The 22197-nt window shown below is 37.6% G+C and overlaps 2 protein-coding genes across 2 annotated transcripts; one reads left to right on the top strand and one right to left on the bottom strand.

The window, feature by feature from the left end:
* Positions 1-4319: 4319 nt before the first annotated feature.
* LOC116251680 (uncharacterized) lies at positions 4320-8532 on the bottom strand. The gene is made up of 9 exons (XM_031626074.2): positions 8094-8532; positions 7907-7999; positions 7684-7788; positions 7237-7389; positions 7037-7135; positions 6827-6955; positions 6361-6540; positions 5088-5204; positions 4320-4924 (listed from the first exon to the last, which is right to left on the bottom strand). The coding sequence occupies exons 1-9, from the start codon at positions 8478-8480 to the stop codon at positions 4760-4762; spliced, it is 1428 nt and encodes a 475-aa protein (XP_031481934.1). The 5' UTR covers positions 8481-8532; the 3' UTR covers positions 4320-4759.
* A 788-nt stretch (positions 8533-9320) lies between these two features.
* Positions 9321-13465, top strand: LOC116249778 (uncharacterized). The gene is made up of 8 exons (XM_031623040.2): positions 9321-9521; positions 9719-9893; positions 10852-10919; positions 11020-11282; positions 12300-12374; positions 12465-12527; positions 12954-13037; positions 13176-13465. The coding sequence occupies exons 2-7, from the start codon at positions 9784-9786 to the stop codon at positions 13002-13004; spliced, it is 630 nt and encodes a 209-aa protein (XP_031478900.1). The 5' UTR covers positions 9321-9521; positions 9719-9783; the 3' UTR covers positions 13005-13037; positions 13176-13465.
* Positions 13466-22197: the final 8732 nt, after the last annotated feature.

Below are 22197 nucleotides of genomic sequence, written 5' to 3' on the forward strand. Positions count from 1 at the left end.
TGGAGTGCTTAAAAAAAATTAGGTTTTATTTTGAAATGAGAAAGAAAAGAGACTCGCTCGTCGGTATGAAGTTTGGTCATTCCTAACACCTTTATTGAGGGGCAATCCGACCAGAAACTAGCCTATTGCTTTGCACAATTTGAAATGTTATCCTAATCCTATATGCATGTGGACTCAAGTCTAAATAATTTTTTTTAAAAATATTGACACAAATTTTGAAATGATTAAAGTATGGTTTGGTTTAAAAAAAATAATAGTGTCCTAAGGTCTGGAACTATGGCCTTAAGGGTTAATGAACCATTAATAATTGGTAACTTTAGAAACTTGAGATTGAATTGTTAAAATAGCCAAATAGTATAGAAAACTAATTATTTAAAAGCAACACTAATAAGATCATTTGAGTTCTTCAAATATTGTCACTAAAACTCAAATAAATGATAACTTATATTTCAAGATAGTTTTGAAAATCAAAGCTTCCAACTTGTTTGACGAAATATGATTAAGAACATACTTGTAAATTACTTATTTTGCAAAACATAACTTCAACTTGTAATGCTCTACAAGCAACTTTTTCAAGTTTTGTTTGAAAAATAAGATATCAAAATAGATAGACGATAACCATAGTTCTTGTTCATTATAGGGTCAAAGAGAGAGATTTTGCAATATTACAAATATCAAAATAATACGTTGAAGGAGTGAAGATTTGATATTTAAAGCAAGAAAATATTTTAATTTGTAGGGGTGTTTCCCTTAAATCTTCAGTTTCAAGTTTTTTCCTTAATTTGATTATTACTCATTTAGACTTGATCTTGTCTTACTTACGTTTCTTAGAGATGTGCTTGTAAGCATTCATGAGTCTCATAAGTGAATGTATATGCATGATTACAGAAATTCTATATACATAACAAAAAAAGAAACCATTCTTACCATAACATACATTTATGGAGCAACGAAAAAGAAAATTTTGATGGAAATTAATAAAAGTAAGATTTCATCTAGCAACTCACTCAATAGTGTATTGAAAAATATAAGTGGTTCAATGGAAAGCTAGAAGAATGTTTAAGAAAAATATGAAATATGGTTTGCAATTTGAAAAATCGAAAATGACATGCTCAATGTAAATTAACATGTACATCAATCGTGTTTGGATGCTTTCTAAGTTGGACATGTCCCAACCTCAAAATGTTAAAAATAAAAAAATAGCTCACTCTAAATCATGACATCGTAATACACATCCCCATACAATCAAACCATCAAAATAAAGAATTAAATAAAAAAATGAAAAGATAGATACATGATGACAGAGAACGAGAGAAAGAGAAAAATAAAAATACATATAAAAAAATAAATATGAAAGATGGAGAGAAAAATAAAGATGTTTGAAAGAGAAAGAATTAAATGAGAGAGAAATGAAAGGAGGAATAAAAAAGCGAAAAATAAAGATGAGAAATTAAAATGAGTGAAACACAAGTTAAAAAGGGATAAACGTGTTAAAAGAAATGAAGAAACTAGTTAAAATACAAAAAAGATAATTTAAAAAAAAGAGGAAAAAAAGATTTTCAGGAAAACATTTGCCTTGGTCATGCTCTTAGAGCCTCAAGGAAGATCCTTAGTTTCGGAGAGACTTTAGACCTTCATCGGTTTGTTATGAAGAAAAGAGACAAGAAAATGGTAGAAAGAAAAGTTATAAATACATTTAAAGAAAAGATTTAGTATAAAGGCGGTTCCTTAGCTCTTCCAAGTAAAGAGAACTCCTTGATGGTAGCTTGACCGGATTAAAGATGCTCCTCAAAAGTTCATTACAAGCTCTTCTAAGGTTTTCTCTTGATGAAAATGAAGGTTTGGAGTTGAAGATTAGGAGAACCAAATAAGAAAAATTGAACAAGAAGAAGAGGAGAAAGAAGAAAAGAAGAGGAAATCTAGAAGATGAGAGAGAAGGCTCAAAGGCTTGAAAAGATGATGAATTTTTCTATGTTCAATTAGACAAATGAGGAGGTATTTACAGAAGAAAGATGCTCAAGAGCATTGTGGACTTTTTCAAGATGAAATTAGTCATTGATTAGTCATTATTGGCTTAAAATAACTTAAAAACACTAAGATGGTCAAAACGGTCTAAAAATAGGTTAATTGGAGGGTGACTATGCCAGGGGGCAGGCTACCCACCCAAGGCTCACCCAGCCTAGGCCTGGTCCGGTCCATTGGCAGACCTCAATAGGACGAGCTGGCCCGCCACAGCCCTATTTTGGCCTGTGTTGGCCGGCCACGAGCTAGGCCTGGCCGGCTAGGTCCGTACCTGGCCTCGCCAGGTCGTACTTGGCCGGGCCAGGCTAGGCTTGGTTAGTTTGCTTTGTTGGTTGTGGGTCTCACAAAGGGTACTTTGGTATTCTTTTTGTAAAAAAATATGGTTATTTTTTAAAAAAGAAAGGATATTTCAAGAAAACCAAGGGCATTTTAAGAAATTCAATAATATTTTCAGAAAATCAATGGTATTTTGGAAATGTTGAATTAGAAATTATTGACATTTTGAAAATGATCATAATGTCTCCGTACTTCGACTAGGAATGATCTGTGACTTGTATTTGGATCTGAAAATGGATTTAGCTCTCGGATTTGGAGCCAAATTCAAATAAAAAATTTAGAATGGAACAAAAATAATATATTTGGATTTGGACCTTGAATTTAGATCTAAAACTCATATTTGGTTCTGAATCTCATATCATGGGATTGGATCTAAATTTGAATCTAAATTAAGAATTTAGAACCGAACAATGATATAGATCTAGACTTTGGATCTTGGGTTCGGATCGGTTTGAATTGATACAAATTGGGATCAAATGAGTCTCAAATTGATATTTGGATCAACGTCTAGATCTAAAGTTATGTTGTGGATCCAGTTTTAGAATTTGGAATTGCTTATGGATCCATCTTGTATGTGGTTTGTATCTAGGGATCTGAGGCTAGTATTTAGATCCACATTTAGATCTAGGGCTCTATTTTGAATATGGATATGGACTTTGGATTTGGGTTTGGTTCTAAGGATTTGTTTTACTCTTTTATATGAGTTTTTGAACCAGATCCCAGTTTGAACGCTAGAATAAGTCTAAATTGAGATTGAGTTTTGTATCCAAAGTCTGAACTTGGATCCAAATAAGTTTCAAATATCGTTGATAATTGAATAAAATAAAAACTTGACCATAATTAAGAAAAATTGAAGTGTTTGAAGCCGAAAACCCTTGAAGGTTGTCATAAAATTATAACCGAAAACCCTTGAAGGTTGTCATAAAATTATAACGAGATATTTGGAAAATGCTAAATATAGAATTTTGAAAAATTTGAGGTGATTACGTATAACCATTGAATTAGTTATCCTGAATAAAGGCACCGAAAATGACCAACTCTCTACCGATGGGCAAATTCATTTTTCTCTATTTTCAAAACAAAACCTTATTTTTCTGAAATACCTAAAAACCAAAAATAAAATTGAAATGCAAACAAGAATACAACCAGCTCGTGCAACCTAAAGCTTGATATACCCAGGTTGAAACATAAAAGTCGGTACACCTAGGACTTGGTTTTTAATTTAGTTTGAATGCCAAAACTCAATTTGCAACTAGATTTTATGGAAAACAAAGAGAGTCAAAACATGACCATTTTTTCAGACCACAAAATTGGCCTTGGCAGTCAACAGAGAAGAAAAGTAGAGTTTTCTCACCGCTGATCCATGACTGTTTAGGACCGGGTTATCAGAAAGCCGTTCTGAAACAAATAGTACATAATGAGGATGGCTTCACTCAAACTTGTGGGGGGACCTTAGCACTTAAAAGACATTCTTCACCCCTGCCACGCGCGTCAACAACAGCTTAAAAGAATAAGCTTTATGGTTTAACTAATCCTATAGTCGAAAAGTGAGATCATAATTTTTGTTTTCTTAACACAAATCTTGTAGTTTCTAGTCATTGTAAACTAGCCCCCGATTTAAACTACGTACCTTTCTCCAATTTTTCCTCTTAGCTCAAGCTAGATATTCAATTACGTCAAGTCGAATAAGATAACTATTCCCTTCCCATCAAATGTGAACAGATGACAATTTATTTATTTTTAGTGATAAACTGCTGTGCATAAAATCCATGTCTAGTTACCAAAACACAAAGAAGTAAACGTGAACAGATAGCACGAACAGTTACACTTGGAGTGCAACACTGACACATACAAGTCCCGTGTCTTGCTGCAAAAATACAAAGTTGACGTCGTATTCCAAAGCAAACATAACAGAACTCTGGAAAAACAAATAATCTAGTGCCTAGCCACTTCTGCAAAAGGATAGCAAGGACAAGAAAACATTGATCTGATTCAGATAGGTGTACACTGGGCCAGTTACCTTTGGAGATGCATCAGCATGCTGACTCCAAATAAAAAATTTCACACAAGCAACAAACTTAATAACAAAACTACCATCATCACTAGTGGACGGCAATCAATCAGATTATATGTTGAAAACAGTCATTGTCCTATCACTATCATCTTCTGGAATTGCTTAGGTAGCATCGTAGGTACATTGTCTGGAGCGTCTAAGAATTTTGGCAGCAACAAAGGCATAAATCTGATCCCCAAATAGCTGAGATGATGTCCACTAAGATCGCTGGTGGGACTGCTATCCGAGTCAGGTTTTATATGCAGAATATCTAGACCACGCTTCAAGCAAGACATTGGAAATGTACATATCTCACAAAGTATCTACAGATGAACATAGACTGAAGAACTACTGAATGGACCGTCCCCGCAATTTATCAGCAACATACAGAAGATGACTAATGTTTGTTGATGGATAATGCTGAAGCAGTTTAAGATTAGATGTAAAATCACCAGCTAAGAGGCGCCTACGAATGAGAATCAGCATTGCACAGCAAATTCTGAGCAGGGATTCCTACAGAAAGATCATCTGTTAGAACCAGTGGATATTAAAATATTTCAACTGGGTCAAAGCCTTATGCTGGTGCAAGAGGTGTAGCCAATGGTATATCAGTTGTTCATTTCAAGAACCACCTATACTCGAGTATCTTCTCTATTTAAAAATTAGAAGACCTTACCAAAGGACCATCTGGATCACAAAGAAGCGTGTCCCATATTTGCAAGCAATCAGCAAAATTGAACTCCTGAGTCAAGAGCAGTGTTATCCACCTAAACGCATAGAATTGAGGATTTACCTGAAATTTTCAAAGTCATCGTTGTCAAACTCAAAGTCATGGGAGTCATATCACCACATAAAGACTTTATCAATATCAACGTTACAGGGGTAGATTTCAAAATATCAGATCCTTCCCATCCACTAACAATCATGAACCCAAATTTTATAAGGCTGTCAAAACAGTGAGATGCAGACAGAACGTAAATTGCTGAAACAAGTTTCCAACCACCTTATACCCAAGGTGACAGCTAGGAATAGGGAATATTATCCTGATTTACCAATAGGATAGGAACTCCATTTTCAGGTGGTACTTAGTTCCAACTTCCAACAATCATTGGTTTACAATCTTGCGTTAAAAACCTAAAGACTTCTCAATTTGTCCAGCAACTTCTCACCTCTGACTCTTTTTTTGCAATGTTTAACAGTTGCAGAAGAAAACTGCAGAACAGCGACCATTTTCAATTTTTGTTGAATCATTTCTGGATTCAATGGCCCATAAATAACAGAGTTGTATTAAATCTGCTACAAGGTCCATGATATCAAGGGCCTTCAGGCTCTTTTCCAGGCAGTGGATTGTAATCCTCTTGCTCACCCAGAATATCAAAGTTGTATATTAAGAAGCACTTCTTAACAAATGCCGTAATAGAAGAGGCCAGGTTGTGCAGCTTCAACCAATTTACGTAACCAAATTATTGGTAGAATCACCTTGGAAAACAATGATCATAGATGTACTGCCACCAATCAATCCAAAAGTAATCATAAAGCAATATCATAAGAACCATAATAGAGGAAGCCACAGGGTGAAAAAATCAATGAGTTCATGCACACCAAGGTTGCACCGGGGCTCTTCCTAGTGAATTTTTGGTCTGTTCTGACCCCCGAATCCAGCATTCATGAGTTACTTATTATTCTAATGTAGAACCATGAAGAACATTTACCCCTATTTAATAATTAAAGTATATAAAAAAACCATTGCATGCTTTTCTGCTTGATACTTTCAATAGCAAGCATGCTTTAAGTAGAAAATAGAAATTTGCCAGCTTTACACAAACTGAATCTTCACCCCCCCCCCCCCCTTTTCTTTCCAAAAAAGGGCAAAAACACTGTTCTTTCAATGAAAAAGTAGAAAGAAGTACATGAAGCAGAGAACACTTGCATGATTCAAAGAGACTTACTTTGGTTGTGATCTCTAAATGGCGCCATAGCTCTTCATCATGCTGCCTCAAAATTTGAGTTAATCTTGTCATTGTGGAACGGATTCCCACAACACTGTTGTCAAGTTGTTGACAGAAATGATCTCTGAATCCACTTAGCAACTCAACAAAGCAGAAGAAAGAATCTGGCTCTGCTTGTGCCTGCAAAAAAGCAAAGACAGAGAGAGAGTGTGTGACATTGTATCGACCCTGTGAACATGGTTATAGGATGGGAACCATGCAGCCATAAATGCACAAAACTGCAAAGGTCCTGTTTTCTATGTTCTAGATGAATTGTGATAATAGAGGAATATGGTAAAGCATGACAGCAAACTGACATTCTTAAGCTTCATCATCATATAACATCATCAGAATAGAGGAATATGGTAAAGCATGACAGCACAATGACATTTCTTAAGCTTCGTCTTCATATAACATCGTGCCTTACCGCATTTTCTTCATCAGGATCATTCCTGAACACGTAGAATATAGGGGCTAGGACTTCATTCATCCCTTGCACATATCTTATACCGGGGTTCAGCTTTGCAAACACCACTAAGATGCGTTTCAATGCTTCCTGCAAATCCAGGAAAGATTGATTGAAATGTTATTTAACCGTAGAAAGATTGCCAGACTCCTAAAAAAGGAAAGCCTTTACCTGATTTGACTTTGCTGAAGGTGAATCGCCAGAAAAGAAATGCATGCCAGGATGAGTACGCATAACATCTCGATCAATTTGCTCTATGATTTCTGTGTCCTGAAAATTTCATAGGAAATTGGAGGACTGCATAGGATCACACTTTGGAAGAGCATAACCTCCACAGGTAAACCAAAAAACAAAATTGCCATGATAGATACCTGAAAGTACTTGTTCCATACGCTAGTTTTTCCAAGACTTAAAGGGTGTTCGTCATGAGTGATCTCCGACCTATGCAGCAGTCCCCTTCCTTCACCCTTTGCATTGTCATTTTCGGTGCCAGAGGATAGTTCTAATCTTCTAGCAAGTTCTGACTGACTAACAATACAAAAATTCAGAACCCATGTTCCTAATATATCGATCACAAAAAGGGAAACAAACCAATCTCCATCCGAATCGAGAAGCGTGAAAAAACAATCGATTTCAAAATTGATCGCCGCAGTAGAAGAACAAATAAGGCACGTCTGCAACCAAACTTAATAGAATAGTTTGCGGATTTGGAAACACCGCATGCCAAATTTCAAGTATAATAAGATTTTTGAGTTCAAATAGATCACGAAAAACTAGATGGAAAGTAAAGGAACGTGAAGGGAACTAATCAAACTCACAGGATTAATCAGTAGCTCCTCCTTAAAGGCCTCGTACTGAACCCTTTTTTTCCTCATTTCATCTGGCCAAATTTCTCGATTGCACGGCAAATACCCCAAAAGAACCTATCACGGACCACAGGAAACCCGCGTCCCAACCGCATCTTTCAGAACACCAATCTCACAATTAAAATAAAGGAAAAGGAAGGCAACCATTTCTCCCCAAAAATCCTCAGTGCCTCACCTTCCACACAATTGACCGAATCCCGGAAGAATCAGGCACCCCCTGTGCCGCCAGCTTCCTCAACTCCGTCAAATCGATAACCCTCTTGGACAACTGCATCATATCACCGGAACAAGATCACAAACCCAACGATAGACCGTTATAAAGAATAAAGAAGAAAGAAATGCAGAGGAAAAGGACGATCCACCTCGGCGAGAAATCGAGCTCTGCGAGGTGCGTCGTCGGGTGAGGAGGACGCAGGATCCTGCACGTCAGGTGGTCGATCGGGCTGGGAAGGACGAGCAGGCGAAGGAAGAAAGGCGGAAGGAGGAATAGAAGGAGAATGAGAAGGAGTAGGAGCAGCAGGCGGAGGAAGGGGACTTGGCATCGGCGGTGGCGGTGGCAGTTCCGCCACCTCTGCTGCCCTGGTAGGCGGAACAGGGCGAACCGGATTAGGGTTGGAGGGAGGCGAGGTAGGGGATTCTCCAGCGTTGGGCTGCTTGGCGGGGGCGGGAGGCCGCGTAGACTGACGGCGATCGTCCAGGGAGGACCATAGCGAGCTGCCCATCATCCACTCCGGCACGCTGCGTGCCATCTCTCTCTCTCTCTCTTTCTCTCTCACACAGGACCAACGGCACGGCAACGGACCAGAAGCGGGGGTATTTGTGGAGCGCTTAGTGTACAAATTTAGCCTTTGACTCGAAGGCCCTGTCGTGGTTCTCGTGAGCGATTGAGTCGTGAGTGTGCTTTTAGTCGTTTCAAGTCTTTAAAAGGCTCAAGGTGCATTCTGCAATCGGATGGCAGCGGCATACAGGGACAATGGCTTCATTCACATTTTTAAAAATTTAAAATTTTACTTTTAAAATTTTAAAAATAATTTAATTTTATATAAAATTTTTAAAAATTATAATTTCAACACTTGTAAGAATTTTAAAATATAATTAGACCCTTTTCTGGCTTTGCCCCCGGCAGCACACCTAGTTGTCAAAACTTAGATCACTTAAATTTTTGCTAAGTAATATTATTAACACTTTATGAAATGCTGACATTTTATGGATGCTAATTTAGTATAAAACATGTTTTAGTTTCTTTTAGTTTTTATGAAAATATTGGTTTCTTTGTCACAAAAAATTTAATGTCACGGGAAATTTTTTATGATGAAAATAATATATCTAAATTTGAAAAATGATTGGCTTCATATGCATCTCTTACCATATCACTCTTAAAATAATATTTATAAGATTAAATTATGCAAAAAAGTACTTTGATGATTTTTTAATCCATTTGTTTTTTGTTCTTAACCTAACGGTCGTGGTATGGTATGCATATTGGCGCAATGAACAGACCCGATCCAGTAACAAATTACTCTTTTGGTTCCAAATTACGATCCAAACCCAAACCAATAAGAGCCATGACTCAGAGGAGGCTGGGAAGCCAAGCAAACCCCGTCCCCCTCCCGATCCAGGACGCGAAGTTCGAGTCGAACCCGCGACCACCGCTCTGCTGCTCTCCGGCGATTCGTTCCGCAGAGAAGCTGAAATTTCCTTCCGCATTGATCTTCCAATCGCTCTGTGGGTTCATCTCGTGTTCTCTTTCCGCCTGAATCTCCGAGAACCCCACTTCCAGTTCTGTGAAGGTATAGATTTCCAACACTAGAACCCCAGAAACCCTCGTGTGCGGTGAAAATTTCCTTTTTATCTCGAATTTTTGTTGTAAAACTTGAATGTTATTGACATTTTTTCAAAGCTAGATTGCAATATTGGATGTTTGGTATTCCACACTAATTTCTAGACTGCGTTTTCCGTTTCATTTTCTCCGATTTCTATTAAATAGGCGTTCAGGTTTGCGAAGGATAAGGCTAGCGTTCCATTTTTTTTCCTTTTGTTCTCGGCGGCAACATGTACGCGGATAGGTTGCTGGCTGCTGGGAGTAAGCGGTCCGTGAAGGAGCGACTTAACGAAGATTTTGACGATAGAGTCTCTCTTGGCAGGCAGTCTAATCCTAAAAGGTAAGTTCGAATATGGAATTTGGCGTCTTAGATCATTGTTTTTGGTCTGCTATATGCTAGACAGCAGTAGAAACTAGATGTGGCTAATGGATGCAGCAGTAAGATTATTTTTTTAATCTGTTCAGCCTTCTTTTATGTCTCTTTGAAACCAAAGAGGTGCCAACATGGCGTTAGTTCTGTCGGAGTTGATAACGTCGATTACGCTCGCTTGGCGTGGTTAGTGCTCTTGTGATGACATAGAATGATGAAATGTGTCATATGTTATGGTGAGATATGGTGCTAGAAATTATCATTAATGTGATTGTTGTTACGTATATCTTTAGTAGTGCAGCGACGTTCTTGAAGGCCCGTAGGACCGGCAAACAATTAGGTCAATATCACATTTCGTCATGAAGCTGCATCCATTTCCAGGCGATGTCTGTTTACTTTTAGCAAGCTGGATACATCACGCAGTATACTAATTCAGAAACTCTATTGATGCGTTGACAGTTGACACATAAAGGTGTTTTGCTTGTTAATCCCGTTCGCTGAAAATTTGGTTTGTTAGTTCTTTTTTTTTATCGTCTTGCACGAAATGGTACTTCTCTTATGACTTGAAATAGTGGTCATTCGCCATAGTAATTTAGAACTTTTAGGTGCAGATAGGTGTTTTGCGTTTGGGTTGAAGCAGTAGTCATTGGCCAAGGTATTTGCTTTTAGATTTAGTAATTCGGCACACTTTGAGTTGATCATTTTAGACATTTGACTTCCGTTTACAGTCTTGTTGGTCCTACCTGTTTCCTCTAGTATGTTTGAATCAGGTTAGGTATATAAGTGCAAGATCTCATCGACTTTATTTGGTTAAAAATATTTGATGTTTTTCACTCGTATTGCTTATCCTGCTTTCATGGGTCGCAGATGCTGCATTCCGTTTTCCCATTTTTTTATGCAGAAGGTCGTTAACTTTTTTCTTCTGCAGGCAGCGTCAAGATGATGAAAAGTGGAAACATGATTTATACGAGGATGGGGAACTGCCCCGAGTTTCAAGTACAAACTTAACATGAGATCTTCTAGAACCAAAAATTGTTAATTATTTTTTGTGTTTCCTTGATGAGGTTGATTGCTTCTGCATTGAATGCATGTGAAGATCCCAAGTTAGGGGCAAAAGACCTACGATTAAAGCTCCAGAGAAGGGTTTCAACGAATGCATCTGCTTCAGGAAATGTTTCTCAGTCAAGAGATCTTCGAGAAAAGTTGTCAGGTATAATGCATTCTCAACCACTGGACAATGACGTGCCAAAGAACAGGACACTATCAGACACCAAACTTGTGAAAAGAAGTTCTCCAGCAGCTGCCATAACTGAGAAGAAGGCTGACAATCCTCCTACTGTGAAAAATACTAAGCAGAAGGTAAGTCAAACTTTACATATGCTAGGTTGCTAAGTAATTTATTTTTTGTTATTAATTTATGTTTTTCTAGTTTTTTGCTCTCCTAAGAAACTGGTGATATGTTAAGGTCATAGAGGACGAGTAGATTAGTCCACTCTGATTCATTAGGCTATTAGGTTTATTCAAGTGCTTGAAAAGTGTCTCCTTCAACTGACAGATCAAAAATTAAGATGGCCAACGATAAAAAGCCTTTGTGCATAAATTGTTCCTGCATCTTTCAACCTTGTCTCGTGTTAATCATGCATTCAACAGGCTGAGGTTAAACTATCATGAAATTCCAGATTTTTTTCTTTTGGGGTTAATGTGTCTTTTCTTTGTCTCGTTTTTTGCTCTAGGTTTCTTATCAAACTTGACCTTTTGGGAGGGGTGGGGGTAGTGTGTCGTGTCTTCTAGGGGATGGTATGGATGATTACATGAAGGACATTGCTCTTTTCTGTTCAGTAAGCTTGTAACTTCTAGTGTTCCAGATCTTTTCTGGATTTATTTGTGACTGTACTTTATTTGTGACTGTACATGCAGCCTATTTGATGTTTATTAGCATTTATATGTCAACGTTGCTATCTCGTTGGTTGCTTGGATGTCACGGGCCATGATGATTTTGGGAGTTTATGTTTGCCATATGGTAGAAACCTTTACAGAAGATGATCAAAGCTAAAATAGCATGAACTGGCAACTTTTGCATTTATTTGTAAGGCGAGTTTTCGCTACTTATGGATGGCTAGACAGTAATCATTTACATGTAAAATTGTCTACCCTACCCATGTTGGGGAATCATATGGTGATAGTCTCAACTCTCAAGCGTATGTCTAGGTTGATTTTACTTTGGTACATGGGTATGCAATCTCCAATAGCCCTTGCTTTCTTATATAACAAAGTAGTTTCTTGTCCTTTTCTTCTTAATGTTCTCGATGCACTAGATTACCATTTGTTTAATATCATTTACTTGTGTTTATTCAGACCTGGTTTTGCCTTTTGCAGTCTGAATCATCAGTGGCTGCTCTGCTGAAGTCTTTGGACTTGGAGAAGTATTTGATTACGTTTCAAGCGGAGGAAGTATGTGATCAGATTTCTTCCCCTTTATCTACTGGGCTACTATCTACTTCATGTCCTTATGTCTTTCTCATTGTAATTGTGCATGTCCAGATTGACATGGCTGCTCTTGTGCACATGAGTGATGAGGATCTCAAAGCATTGGGAATTCCGATGGTATTGCCTTTTTCCTTTTTGGAGTTGGAAGTATCTTCTGGTTAACTTGGATGTATCTTCTGGTTATTTCAGCAACCCTGCTATCTAAGATCTGTCCAGTTTGAGATAATTAATTAGAATGTGGGAGGGAGCACGTGTGAGACAGAGAGAGAGATGCTTCCTTTGGAAAGATGACATGACATGGTTGCTATCTAGTAGTCCCATGTATTTGGTATTTTGGGGGTGAGCATGGAGTTTTTTAATGCTAAGGTGGGCTGGTTTTTTGTCTCACGAGTCATCCATTTTATTTGGAACTGGCAAGTTTGATAATTATATGCTATTTTGTTATCAGAATCTTCTCGTCCGGGAGCACTTTCTGTGCAGTTCTCATATATGCGGATCAACTTGTTAATTTTCCGTTTCTTTAATTTTTGGCCAAACTTTCAGGGACCAAGGAAGAAAATACATTTGGCTTTGAAATCCAGACGACATAATTGAAGCTATCTCCTCCCTATCTCATTGTTGCCTAAGGTCTTTTGCCAAACAATTTTGCCTTTGTTTCGATGGTGATCTCCAACTGTGGTTATTTTGTTATTCGTACTTTCTCTTTGCGACTCATGCTTTCTTGATCTCCTGCATGTGGTGCCGTCTGCTTCGTGAACCCAACAGTTGATTGTAAACAACATCATCCTTTTGAAGGAGCCTACTAACAGACGAGGAAGATGAACCAGGAACATATTTTCTGACATTTGAAGATTTCTGGAAGTTGTATTCTAATCGTAGAAGCACACTGGGTTCTGGTGCACCGATGCCATCGACACTTTTCACCAGACACTTCTTTCTAGTCTTGGTTTACGCTGAACAGTTTCAAAAAGTTTTCTTTACTTGGAATTATAAAAAGGAATATGTATTAAGCATGGTCATTATATTTAATGTGTCTTCTCTTTTCTCGATCTATTGACGCTGAATACATGCACCGATCTTTTAAGAGCCTGACTGATGTATTGTTTGAAGAATGGCAGTAGCAAAACACGGTTTAGAAGATGAAGAGGGAAAGTGTTAATTGCCATTATGGTTATGAAACAATATTTTCCAGATTGATTCCTGCTTTATAGGCAATTGAGTAATGCATCCTGCCTTCTTTTGATCGACAAATCTCGAGGCATTTATTTTTTTGGTTATATGTAACCCGTAAGTGGCATCTTAACATAGAGTTGTGCTTACCAAAATAAGTTTATGTCAAGCAAAATACTTGCAAGTTATTTTATCAAGTCAGTCTTTCCTTTCCTTCAGGAATAGGCATATGCATTTGTTTTTCATCTGCAAGTGGGAATAATTTTTGTTAATGACGAAGGTCACTATAAAATATGATTCCAAATTCAGGGAGATGCAGTTGAGCCAGAAGAATGGGTGATCGACTCATGGAAGGCAGTCTCAGATTGGCAGGCTTCATCGTTCATGGGATGTAATAGCATTTTGCAGCTTGGTTGAGAATGCCCAGTATAACAAAGGCGGAACCGGAATTTTTGCATGGGAGAAGGGTGGATCAGGCACGGCAAATGATTATGTTTAAATTTTACAGATACTTAGAAAGTCATGCGAAAACTTTAGTGGTGTCTGTATTTTATGAAAGTTTTTCGGGGTTCCTCCCCTGCCAATGGTTAGGACAGTCTTACTGTTCAGGTAGGACTGCACAATAGTTCGAGCTAAGCTCGAATTTTGTCTGATGTCTCCAAAGAAACAGGTCAAGCTAATCTCGACCCATTATCAAATGACTCTGAGTTTGAGCTAAAAGGAAAAAGGATAAGCTCGGGAGTCAAACGGGTTGAGCCTGAGTTCCGTTGTAGAAAGTAATTTTCCCATATTTCAGCTAGGTTAATCTCAAGCGTGTAAAGCCATCACTTGAGCTTAGAGAAGTGGAGCTCAAGCATGGCCTTTAAGGCTATGTTTGGATGAATGAATTTTAATAGATAGAAAGGAAAGGAAAGAAAAAGAAAAGAAAAGAAAGTGAGAGAAAATTGATAGGAAAGGAACTGTAAAAAAAGTTTGTTTAGATAGGAATGAAAGAAAATACCAGAAATCATGTTTATTTAGTTGTGTAAAGGAAATGAAAGGAAACTGTTTAACTTATTTAACAAAAATATTTTTAACACCCCTTCTATTATAATTGTAGTACTTGCAGCGTCTATGAGTAGGGCTGTTATACAAGAAAAATGCTTGCGATTTGAATTCAATGTTAATAAAGTTTGGATTTTCTGCCAACATCTAAGAAAGTGTGTGTTACAGATACTCGAGTGCAACTATTTTTCTACGATTAAATGTTTGCACACTGAACAACTTCCTTTTTCTCCCCAAATCCCGTTGCACCATTCTCGCAAGATCACAGCATCTCGAACAGCTTGTAGCACTGGTCAGACCATCGTCAGGTATGCTTTTTCCTCGGCAAGAAAAGAAAGGGCAGCAGCTTGCCGTTAAAGGCCAATCGGACCATCTCCGATTTTGGCGACTCCTTATCGGGAGATCCTGCTTTTGGCGATGAAAGCCCAGATGAAGCAGACGACCATTGGACCATCTGCAGGCTTTTGGGAGATTTGGCCGGCCTCCCAATCAAATCAGCAGAAGACGGACGGCCGTCCGGACATCTGACCGCACCAGAGAGAGAGACAAGCAGACGTTGAAGGGTAGATAAGCGATTTTGAGTTGCTCCCTTCACTTTCCTTCAAAATCTTTCCAGTCCCTTCACTTTCCTTCAAAATCTTTCCAGTCCTGGAAAGAATTTCGAACACAGCTTTTCTTTCTTTTCTTTATTTCCCAGCCAAACAACATTTTTTTGTCTTCCACACTCATCTTCTTCCCTTCATTTAAACTACTCTATCTATTAACTTTCCTTTCCTTTCCTTTTTACAAAACAAAAACAAGCTGTTAAGGCTTGAGGCGGACAAGCTGACCTGCAAGTTGGTTTGGAAAGACAAGACCCCCAGTGCTCAGTATTCTAAGGCGGTGTTTGATTGCACACCCTGATTTGGATTGAGAACTTCACTAAGGGGAAAATTTCCTTAGACAACGTTTGTTCATGTGGGATCAACACTTTAAAAAGTTAATTCCAGAGTGCAGATTATGGAATTGATGGAATCGGAATATAATGTCTGATTCCAAAACTGATTAGGGGCAAGGATGAGCCACAAATTTTTTTATGGGTCGTGGGTTATTAATGTAAAATTATCTAAGGGATTAAACAATTATTCCTAAAACTTCCAAGTAGTGGGAGTTCGAGGTAGCTTTTAAAAAGTCATGCTGCGCTATTTTAAAATTTTGTAAAAAAATTGATTTTTTTATAAACTGTTATGAAAGTCATTCATTCGGTTTTCGTTTTCCGTTTTGAGAAAATTACAGATGTGCACTCATGTTTTAGGCGTATAACATAGTTATACTAATCCTTAACTTTTAAACCAGACCAACTTAAAAAAACTAGAAAAAACGAAAAAAATATGGTAAAAAGATAACGTTTTTTTTCATTTTTAACGTTTTTTTCAAAAAATGTATTACACGTTTTTTAAAAGTTTTAAACACCTAGTTAATTTATCACATTTTTTTCATGTTTTTTTTCAAAAAAAAAACAGTGAGGTTTTTCTTAGATATAATACGATGAACTTGAAAAAACGAAAAAAATACGGTAAAAGAATAAGACTTTTTTTCGTTTTTAACGTTTTTTTTAAAATGTGTTACACGATTTTTTAAAGTTTTAAACAACTAGCTAATTTATCGCATTTTTTCATGTTTTTTTTTCAAAAAAAAAGTGTTTTCTGTGATATTAACAAATCGCAACCCACTGTCATGGAAACAAACAGCGTTTTTTTTTTCTTTTTAATGACAAGAATACCCCTCTTACATCGGGCCTTCAAAGCTCGGGAAAGGGACTGAGAGATTGTGCTCCTCTTCCATCTGGCCCTTTCGACTCATCTAATTTTCAGGCATCATTTCCGGCCGACTTATTCACGTAGCACCTCTCTCTCTCTCTCTCTTCCTCTTTTTCCATGGTTTTATAGCACGAAGGCCCAGCCTGCTGGGTTTGCATTTGAAAACACTTCTATTTCTCCATTTTTGTGAAGACCACGATGGCACTGCCCTTGCATTCTTAAGAACAAGATGCGTGCTCAACTTAAAGCTCATGTCTGCATCGTTTAGGCAAATCAGCAAATAATATTGTTTTGCAAATGTAGCGACAAGCGAAAATGCAACTTTGCAATGCCTCTCATTTGTTTGTTGGGAAGCCCACAAGAGCATTCAGTCAAAAACAACCTTGTTGTTTGCATGCTTGACGAGTGTTATTACAGAATACTTTGTCGTAATAGCAATAAATGATAATTTTGCAGCAAAGAAATTGCAACTGCGAATAGTTTATCCAAAAAATAAAATAAAAAATGTAAGTAAGAAAAGGCAAATTTACAAATCTCTCAATTTTGTTTGCTGGTGTTCTACATGTCAGGTTATAATTGCCTACCAAATTCCTATTAAGCAACAAAGACTGAGGAAATTTTTGCAGTTTCAAGTGGAAGTAGTTAGCCTTGAGCGTGATGCATATTTGACATTTGCAGGCTGACGATGGCAGTAAGGTTGGCCAAACATGTAGGTATCTCACCACTTAATCCATTGTTCGGTAAATTGCTGTAGAATTCAACAAGAGGACGTTTGATGTTTCAGATAAGTAGAGTACTATAATGAGTACAAAAGAACATGAATCCGAAATAACCCTTGGGATGATGTACCATTGCAGCAAACCAACCGTTCCCATGTCTAGTTCATGGTTCAGTAATGAGATACTTTTCCCTAATATCAAAAACAGAGTTGGCTGCATAAGACTAACAAAGACAACTGTGGAGAAGTACAGAAAAGCTTGAAAGAGTTGTGACCATTTGGCTTTTGTGAAAGTGTAGCATGAGTTCACACTTATGGCTTAAGAAGTTCTACTTCTTGTCTCCATTGTCAGTTACCAAACTAGAGAATTGCATGATTGCATCACAGTATAAATTTCAATGGCATTTATAATAGGAGAAGGTGTAGATATATTTGTTGGTTTGTACTGCACAAGATAGTTTCCATCAGTTCTTATGAAGGTGTCGTAGGTCTATAGAAATGCCCTTTATCCAATTTGATATTGAATGCTCTAGATTCATTTGCCTCCAGCTTTTTCAATTTTGCAAAATCTATGCACATGAAGAACTAGTTGTCCGCATCCAGCCGAGCCAATGGTGTCCAATTTGTTACGCTAGAGGAGGTTGGATTGATATCAGCCATTTTTGCGTCACTTTATAAGGATGCACATGTGAATCAATATATAAAGAGATGGCAAGTGGGGTGTTGATAGTGTTCAAGCCATTTGCTGCATGAGAGAGCCAAAAAGAATAAAAAAACATTGTCAGGCTACCTAAATGTACAACCACAATTCAAGCGGAGGCAGACAATTGCATGCCAAAAAGGTCACAGGTGACAGCACAAGTGTACACCTAGAATGCAAGTTGATTAAAAACAAGGAAAGGTGTGAGCCACTTGAGTAGGTTGCTGTCATTTTTATTCATCCATGAAATTTTTGGATTGAATGATCGCGAGTTTGCCATCTTTTTAGGTTCCAACGCTCCATCATCTCTCTCTCCCTCTCTCTCTCTCTCTCTCTCTCTCTCTCTCTGTTTGAGAGCATCAGAGAGGTGCAACCGAGCTACATGCACCAGCCCGGCGATGCTCGACCCTCCTACGTATATGTGAAGTTCTACTATTGACTTTAGTGAATGAAAAGGTGAAGTTCTACTATTGACCTTAGTGAATGAAAATGTATATGCCCATATTTGATTGAACGTCTTTACATATATGTAAAGTTCCAGTGCTGGACTTTGTGTCAGAAAAGGTATCTGCATATTTACTTGAATGTCATTGCATTGCACTGACACAACATATGTACTTAACATGTGTTCCTTCACACCGCATGCATTATTTACATACAAAAGAATGAAGATAGTCTTGAAGAAGAAAAATAGGAGAGAGAGGTTCTCGCTAAAGGAAGGAAGGAGAGCAGTGGTTGGCAGTGAAGAAAGCTTGGCTTTGAAGCCGAAATGGCGGTAATGACAACAGAAAGAAAGGACGGTGAGTTAATAATGATGTCACTGTGGTTTTTTGTTCATAGACGTTAAATGACAAAGGCAATGACTTCTGCAAGGCTTTTATTCGATGGTTAGACATTAAAAAAAAATCGAAGGAGCACTTTCTAAAGAACTAAAGGCGAAGGTGATGGTAGAGCTAAAAAAGGAAGAAAATGTCAACGTAACAGGTAACGAGTGCATCCCAGTTCATGTGGTAGATAATGTTACAACCAAAACAACGAGTGCACCCTAGTTCATGTGGTAGATAATGTTACGATGTAACGGGTTTGAGATAATTTGCTTGAGATAATGAAATCATGGCATAATGAATGCGTGAGATAACGACTTCAGAGGATAAGTTTATGCATCCCAGTTTAACTCATTATTTCATAACCATTCTTCTCTTTATTGATCAACAAAAAATGAGAGAAGACACGTATACAAAGTAGGCGATAAGTAAATGGAGATGAGATAATGCAATCATGTCACGGAAGGAATGATTACAAAGTAATGAGATAACAATAGGGATGTCAATATATCTGATTTGAATCAAATATCCTACTTATCGAATCCAAAAAAATTGGATATGGAAAAAAATTTAATATCCGATTAAGAAATCGGATCAGATTTGGATTTAATAAATGGCATCCGATCTGATTCGGATTTGGATTCGGACATACATAAATATCTGAGTGGATAGGGATTCAGATCGAATTTATTTTTAGACAAATATCTTGTAGCTAATGCTATTGTATTTTAAAAACTAGCAAAATCTGGTTCAAAATTTGAATTCAAATATAAATATAAAAAGTAGATTCAGATCAGATTCGGATTGTAAAATCGAATTTCAGATTCGTATATGACTTTTCTTTATTCGAATTCGAATCCAAATATGTGAATATCTTAAAAGATAGATATGATTAAGGATATATCTTATCTGAATTCGATCTGTTGACATCCCTAGATGACAGCGAGTCTACCAAAAAGGTCAGGAATGGTGACGAGAGAAAGAGATAACAACACTTTTGCAGGGGATAGCGTTAACTGAATGGCATGAGATAAGGTTTGTTATTGATCGATGGATTTTATGGTGAGATAATGTTGAATGTTATTTGAAAGAAGGTATTTATGCATGAAATAAATAATTCATGAGATAATGTTAAAATATTATTTGATAGATGGACTTCATGCATTACAGATGGAACAATGTATGAAATATCTACATCATCGGATGGTGACAAACAAGAGATTGGGTCCTTCTATGAGGAAATGAAGTATCTCAAAAAGCGTGCTCTATGTAAGAATGGAGTTCGAGATGAAAAATCTTGAAGAACGTAGTCATGCTGTAGGATTGGATTTTCTTACTGTAGGAACGATGTTCGAGACAGATGATCCTGAAGAACGTGCTATTGCTGTAGTTATGAAGTTCTAGACATAAGATGCAACATAAAGTTTCTACAATTGTTATGCTTTTCACTATAGGTTCAGTATAAGGAAGGGTAGGATGGAGAGAAATGCACAGAGCATGGTTGTGTGAAGGTCATATGTTTGTTTGAAATAAGGATGGAAGAAATCAGTAACGTGTAACCAAGCACATGATTAATACAAGGTGTGGTTGTGTTGCCAGTTTGGAGCTGAGAAGGCATCCGAATGGAAAATATTGTATACACGCAGTGACGATTGAACACAACCATCCATTGGCACATTCTCACATGAGTAACATGTCAAGGTTGCATCGCAAAATATCATCGTCGCATGCTAAAATAAGTGAGTTGGCTGATGGTGCAGGTATACCGCCAAGGAAGGCATATGACGTGTTTCTTAAAGTAGAAGGTAGTCGTGAGAATGTTCCATTCACATGCATGGATCATAGAAATCACTTGAGGAGAAAGAGAACAAAATCGATGAAAGGAGGAGAAATTATGACATTGGTCGAGTCCATTCAGAAAAGATTAAGCAAAGACAGGTTTCTACCATGCCATTCATATAGATGATGACGGTTATGCTACAAATGTCTTCTAGGCATATTCAAAGTCTAGGTAGATTATGGATGCATCAGTGATGCTTATTTTTGACACAACCATGAAGGTCATTACCCATGGGTGGCCTTTTGCTCAGCTTGTGGGGGTGAACCATCACTCGAAACATTGCATTTTTGGCTGTGCATTATGCTTTGATTGGACTACTGAGGCGGTTGAATGGTTGTTTAAGGTATTCACTGTGGCCATGAACAGGAAGCACCCTAAAGTTGTACTGGCGGATGCTGACAATGCAATAGCAGCTGAAGTGTTCCTTGTATGGCTAGAGGAGTATCATCGTGTGTCTTTGTGGCATATATTCTAAATGCAACGAAGAACATAGTGCATGTAATGAATTAGAAAACTAGCTTGAAGGATAGATTTGCAAATTGTGTCCTTAAGTGCCAAGATGGTGAGATGTTTGAATGTATGTGGACACAAATTATTGAAGCATAGAACCTACAAGAAAATACGTGGCTTTGAAAATTATATAAGAACAAAGAAAAGTGGGCGTTGGCATATGGAAGACAATACTTCTGTGCATGCATGAAAAACACATAGAGTATAGAGATCTTGCTTATAAATATCTCGATTCATGAAACATTACAACATATTTTTGGATAGTTGTAGGGATTGTAGACTTGAAGAAGACGTGAAGGCATTTGTATGTTGGCCTCAAAGTCTAGGTATGAATATCCTTGACCGATCTATCGCTGCATTTAAATGGTTTAAGGTAGAGGTTATTCAAGCGACTAACTGTCACATAGAATTACATGCACCACAATCAAGTTGTCATGTATCTTGTGATAAATAGGAGAGATTCGACTAAGAACAATGCTGTGTTCGTGACCTACGACATCAAAATAGGTGATGTCGAATGTTCTTGTAAAAAATTTAAATTTAAAGGAGTTTTATGTTGTCATGCTCTAAAGACTCTCGATCGGGAGAACATTTGAGCACTGCCAGAGAGATACATCTTAGGTAGATGGACCAGAAATTGAAAGGTCGAGTTAATGAAGATTTTTCATGAAACCTTGTGATGATCATAAGTCTAGCAGCATATCCCGCTATCAGCATTTTGTGTAGGACACTGATGTGTGTTGTAGACTTGATAGTAAGAAAAGACCAAGCTTATGACTACATGACCCAATTGGAGAACGTAGCTGTAGAGAACATTTCAACTCTATGTTGTGACAGAAAGGCGGCAATCAAAAGCCAACTTGAAGCAACAGGTCCCATCACACCCCTCAAAGAAGAAGAGTCACAATTCTGCTAATATGGTGTTCGATAATGTCAGTGAAGGTTGTAAAACTTGAGGGCACTAGTCTATCAATCACTACTTTCAAGAGGAAGCAAGATAAGAGTTTGCGTAGGACAAAAAGCACCCTAGAGAAAAGAGGTAGGACTAAAAAAAAATCAAGCAAGAAAATCATTATCAACAATTTGATTATGTTTAACGGTGCAGTTGAGACTTGCATATCGTCCACATATATGCAAGATGCATATGATCGCGGTGGTTTTACGAAACTCCTGGTAAGTTTT

Source organism: Nymphaea colorata, chromosome 3 (assembly GCF_008831285.2).
Source record: "Nymphaea colorata isolate Beijing-Zhang1983 chromosome 3, ASM883128v2, whole genome shotgun sequence".
In the NCBI taxonomy this organism is placed as follows: domain Eukaryota; kingdom Viridiplantae; phylum Streptophyta; class Magnoliopsida; order Nymphaeales; family Nymphaeaceae; genus Nymphaea; species Nymphaea colorata.

Excerpts from the sequence above, each read along its gene's own strand:
- LOC116251680 (XM_031626074.2), bottom strand. The coding sequence starts at position 8,480 with ATGGCACGCAGCGTGCCGGAGTGGATGATGGGCAGCTCGCTATGGTCC. Across the intron at positions 6,541-6,826 it reads ATCCTGATGAAGAAAATGCG|GCACAAGCAGAGCCAGATTC; the intron begins GTAAGGCACGAT and ends GCTTTTTTGCAG. Across the intron at positions 5,205-6,360 it reads ATTTAGAGATCACAACCAAA|GTAAATCCTCAATTCTATGC; the intron begins GTAAGTCTCTTT and ends TGAAAATTTCAG.
- LOC116249778 (XM_031623040.2), top strand. The coding sequence starts at position 9,784 with ATGTACGCGGATAGGTTGCTGGCTGCTGGGAGTAAGCGGTCCGTGAAG. Across the intron at positions 9,894-10,851 it reads AGGCAGTCTAATCCTAAAAG|GCAGCGTCAAGATGATGAAA; the intron begins GTAAGTTCGAAT and ends TTTCTTCTGCAG. Across the intron at positions 11,283-12,299 it reads TGAAAAATACTAAGCAGAAG|TCTGAATCATCAGTGGCTGC; the intron begins GTAAGTCAAACT and ends TGCCTTTTGCAG.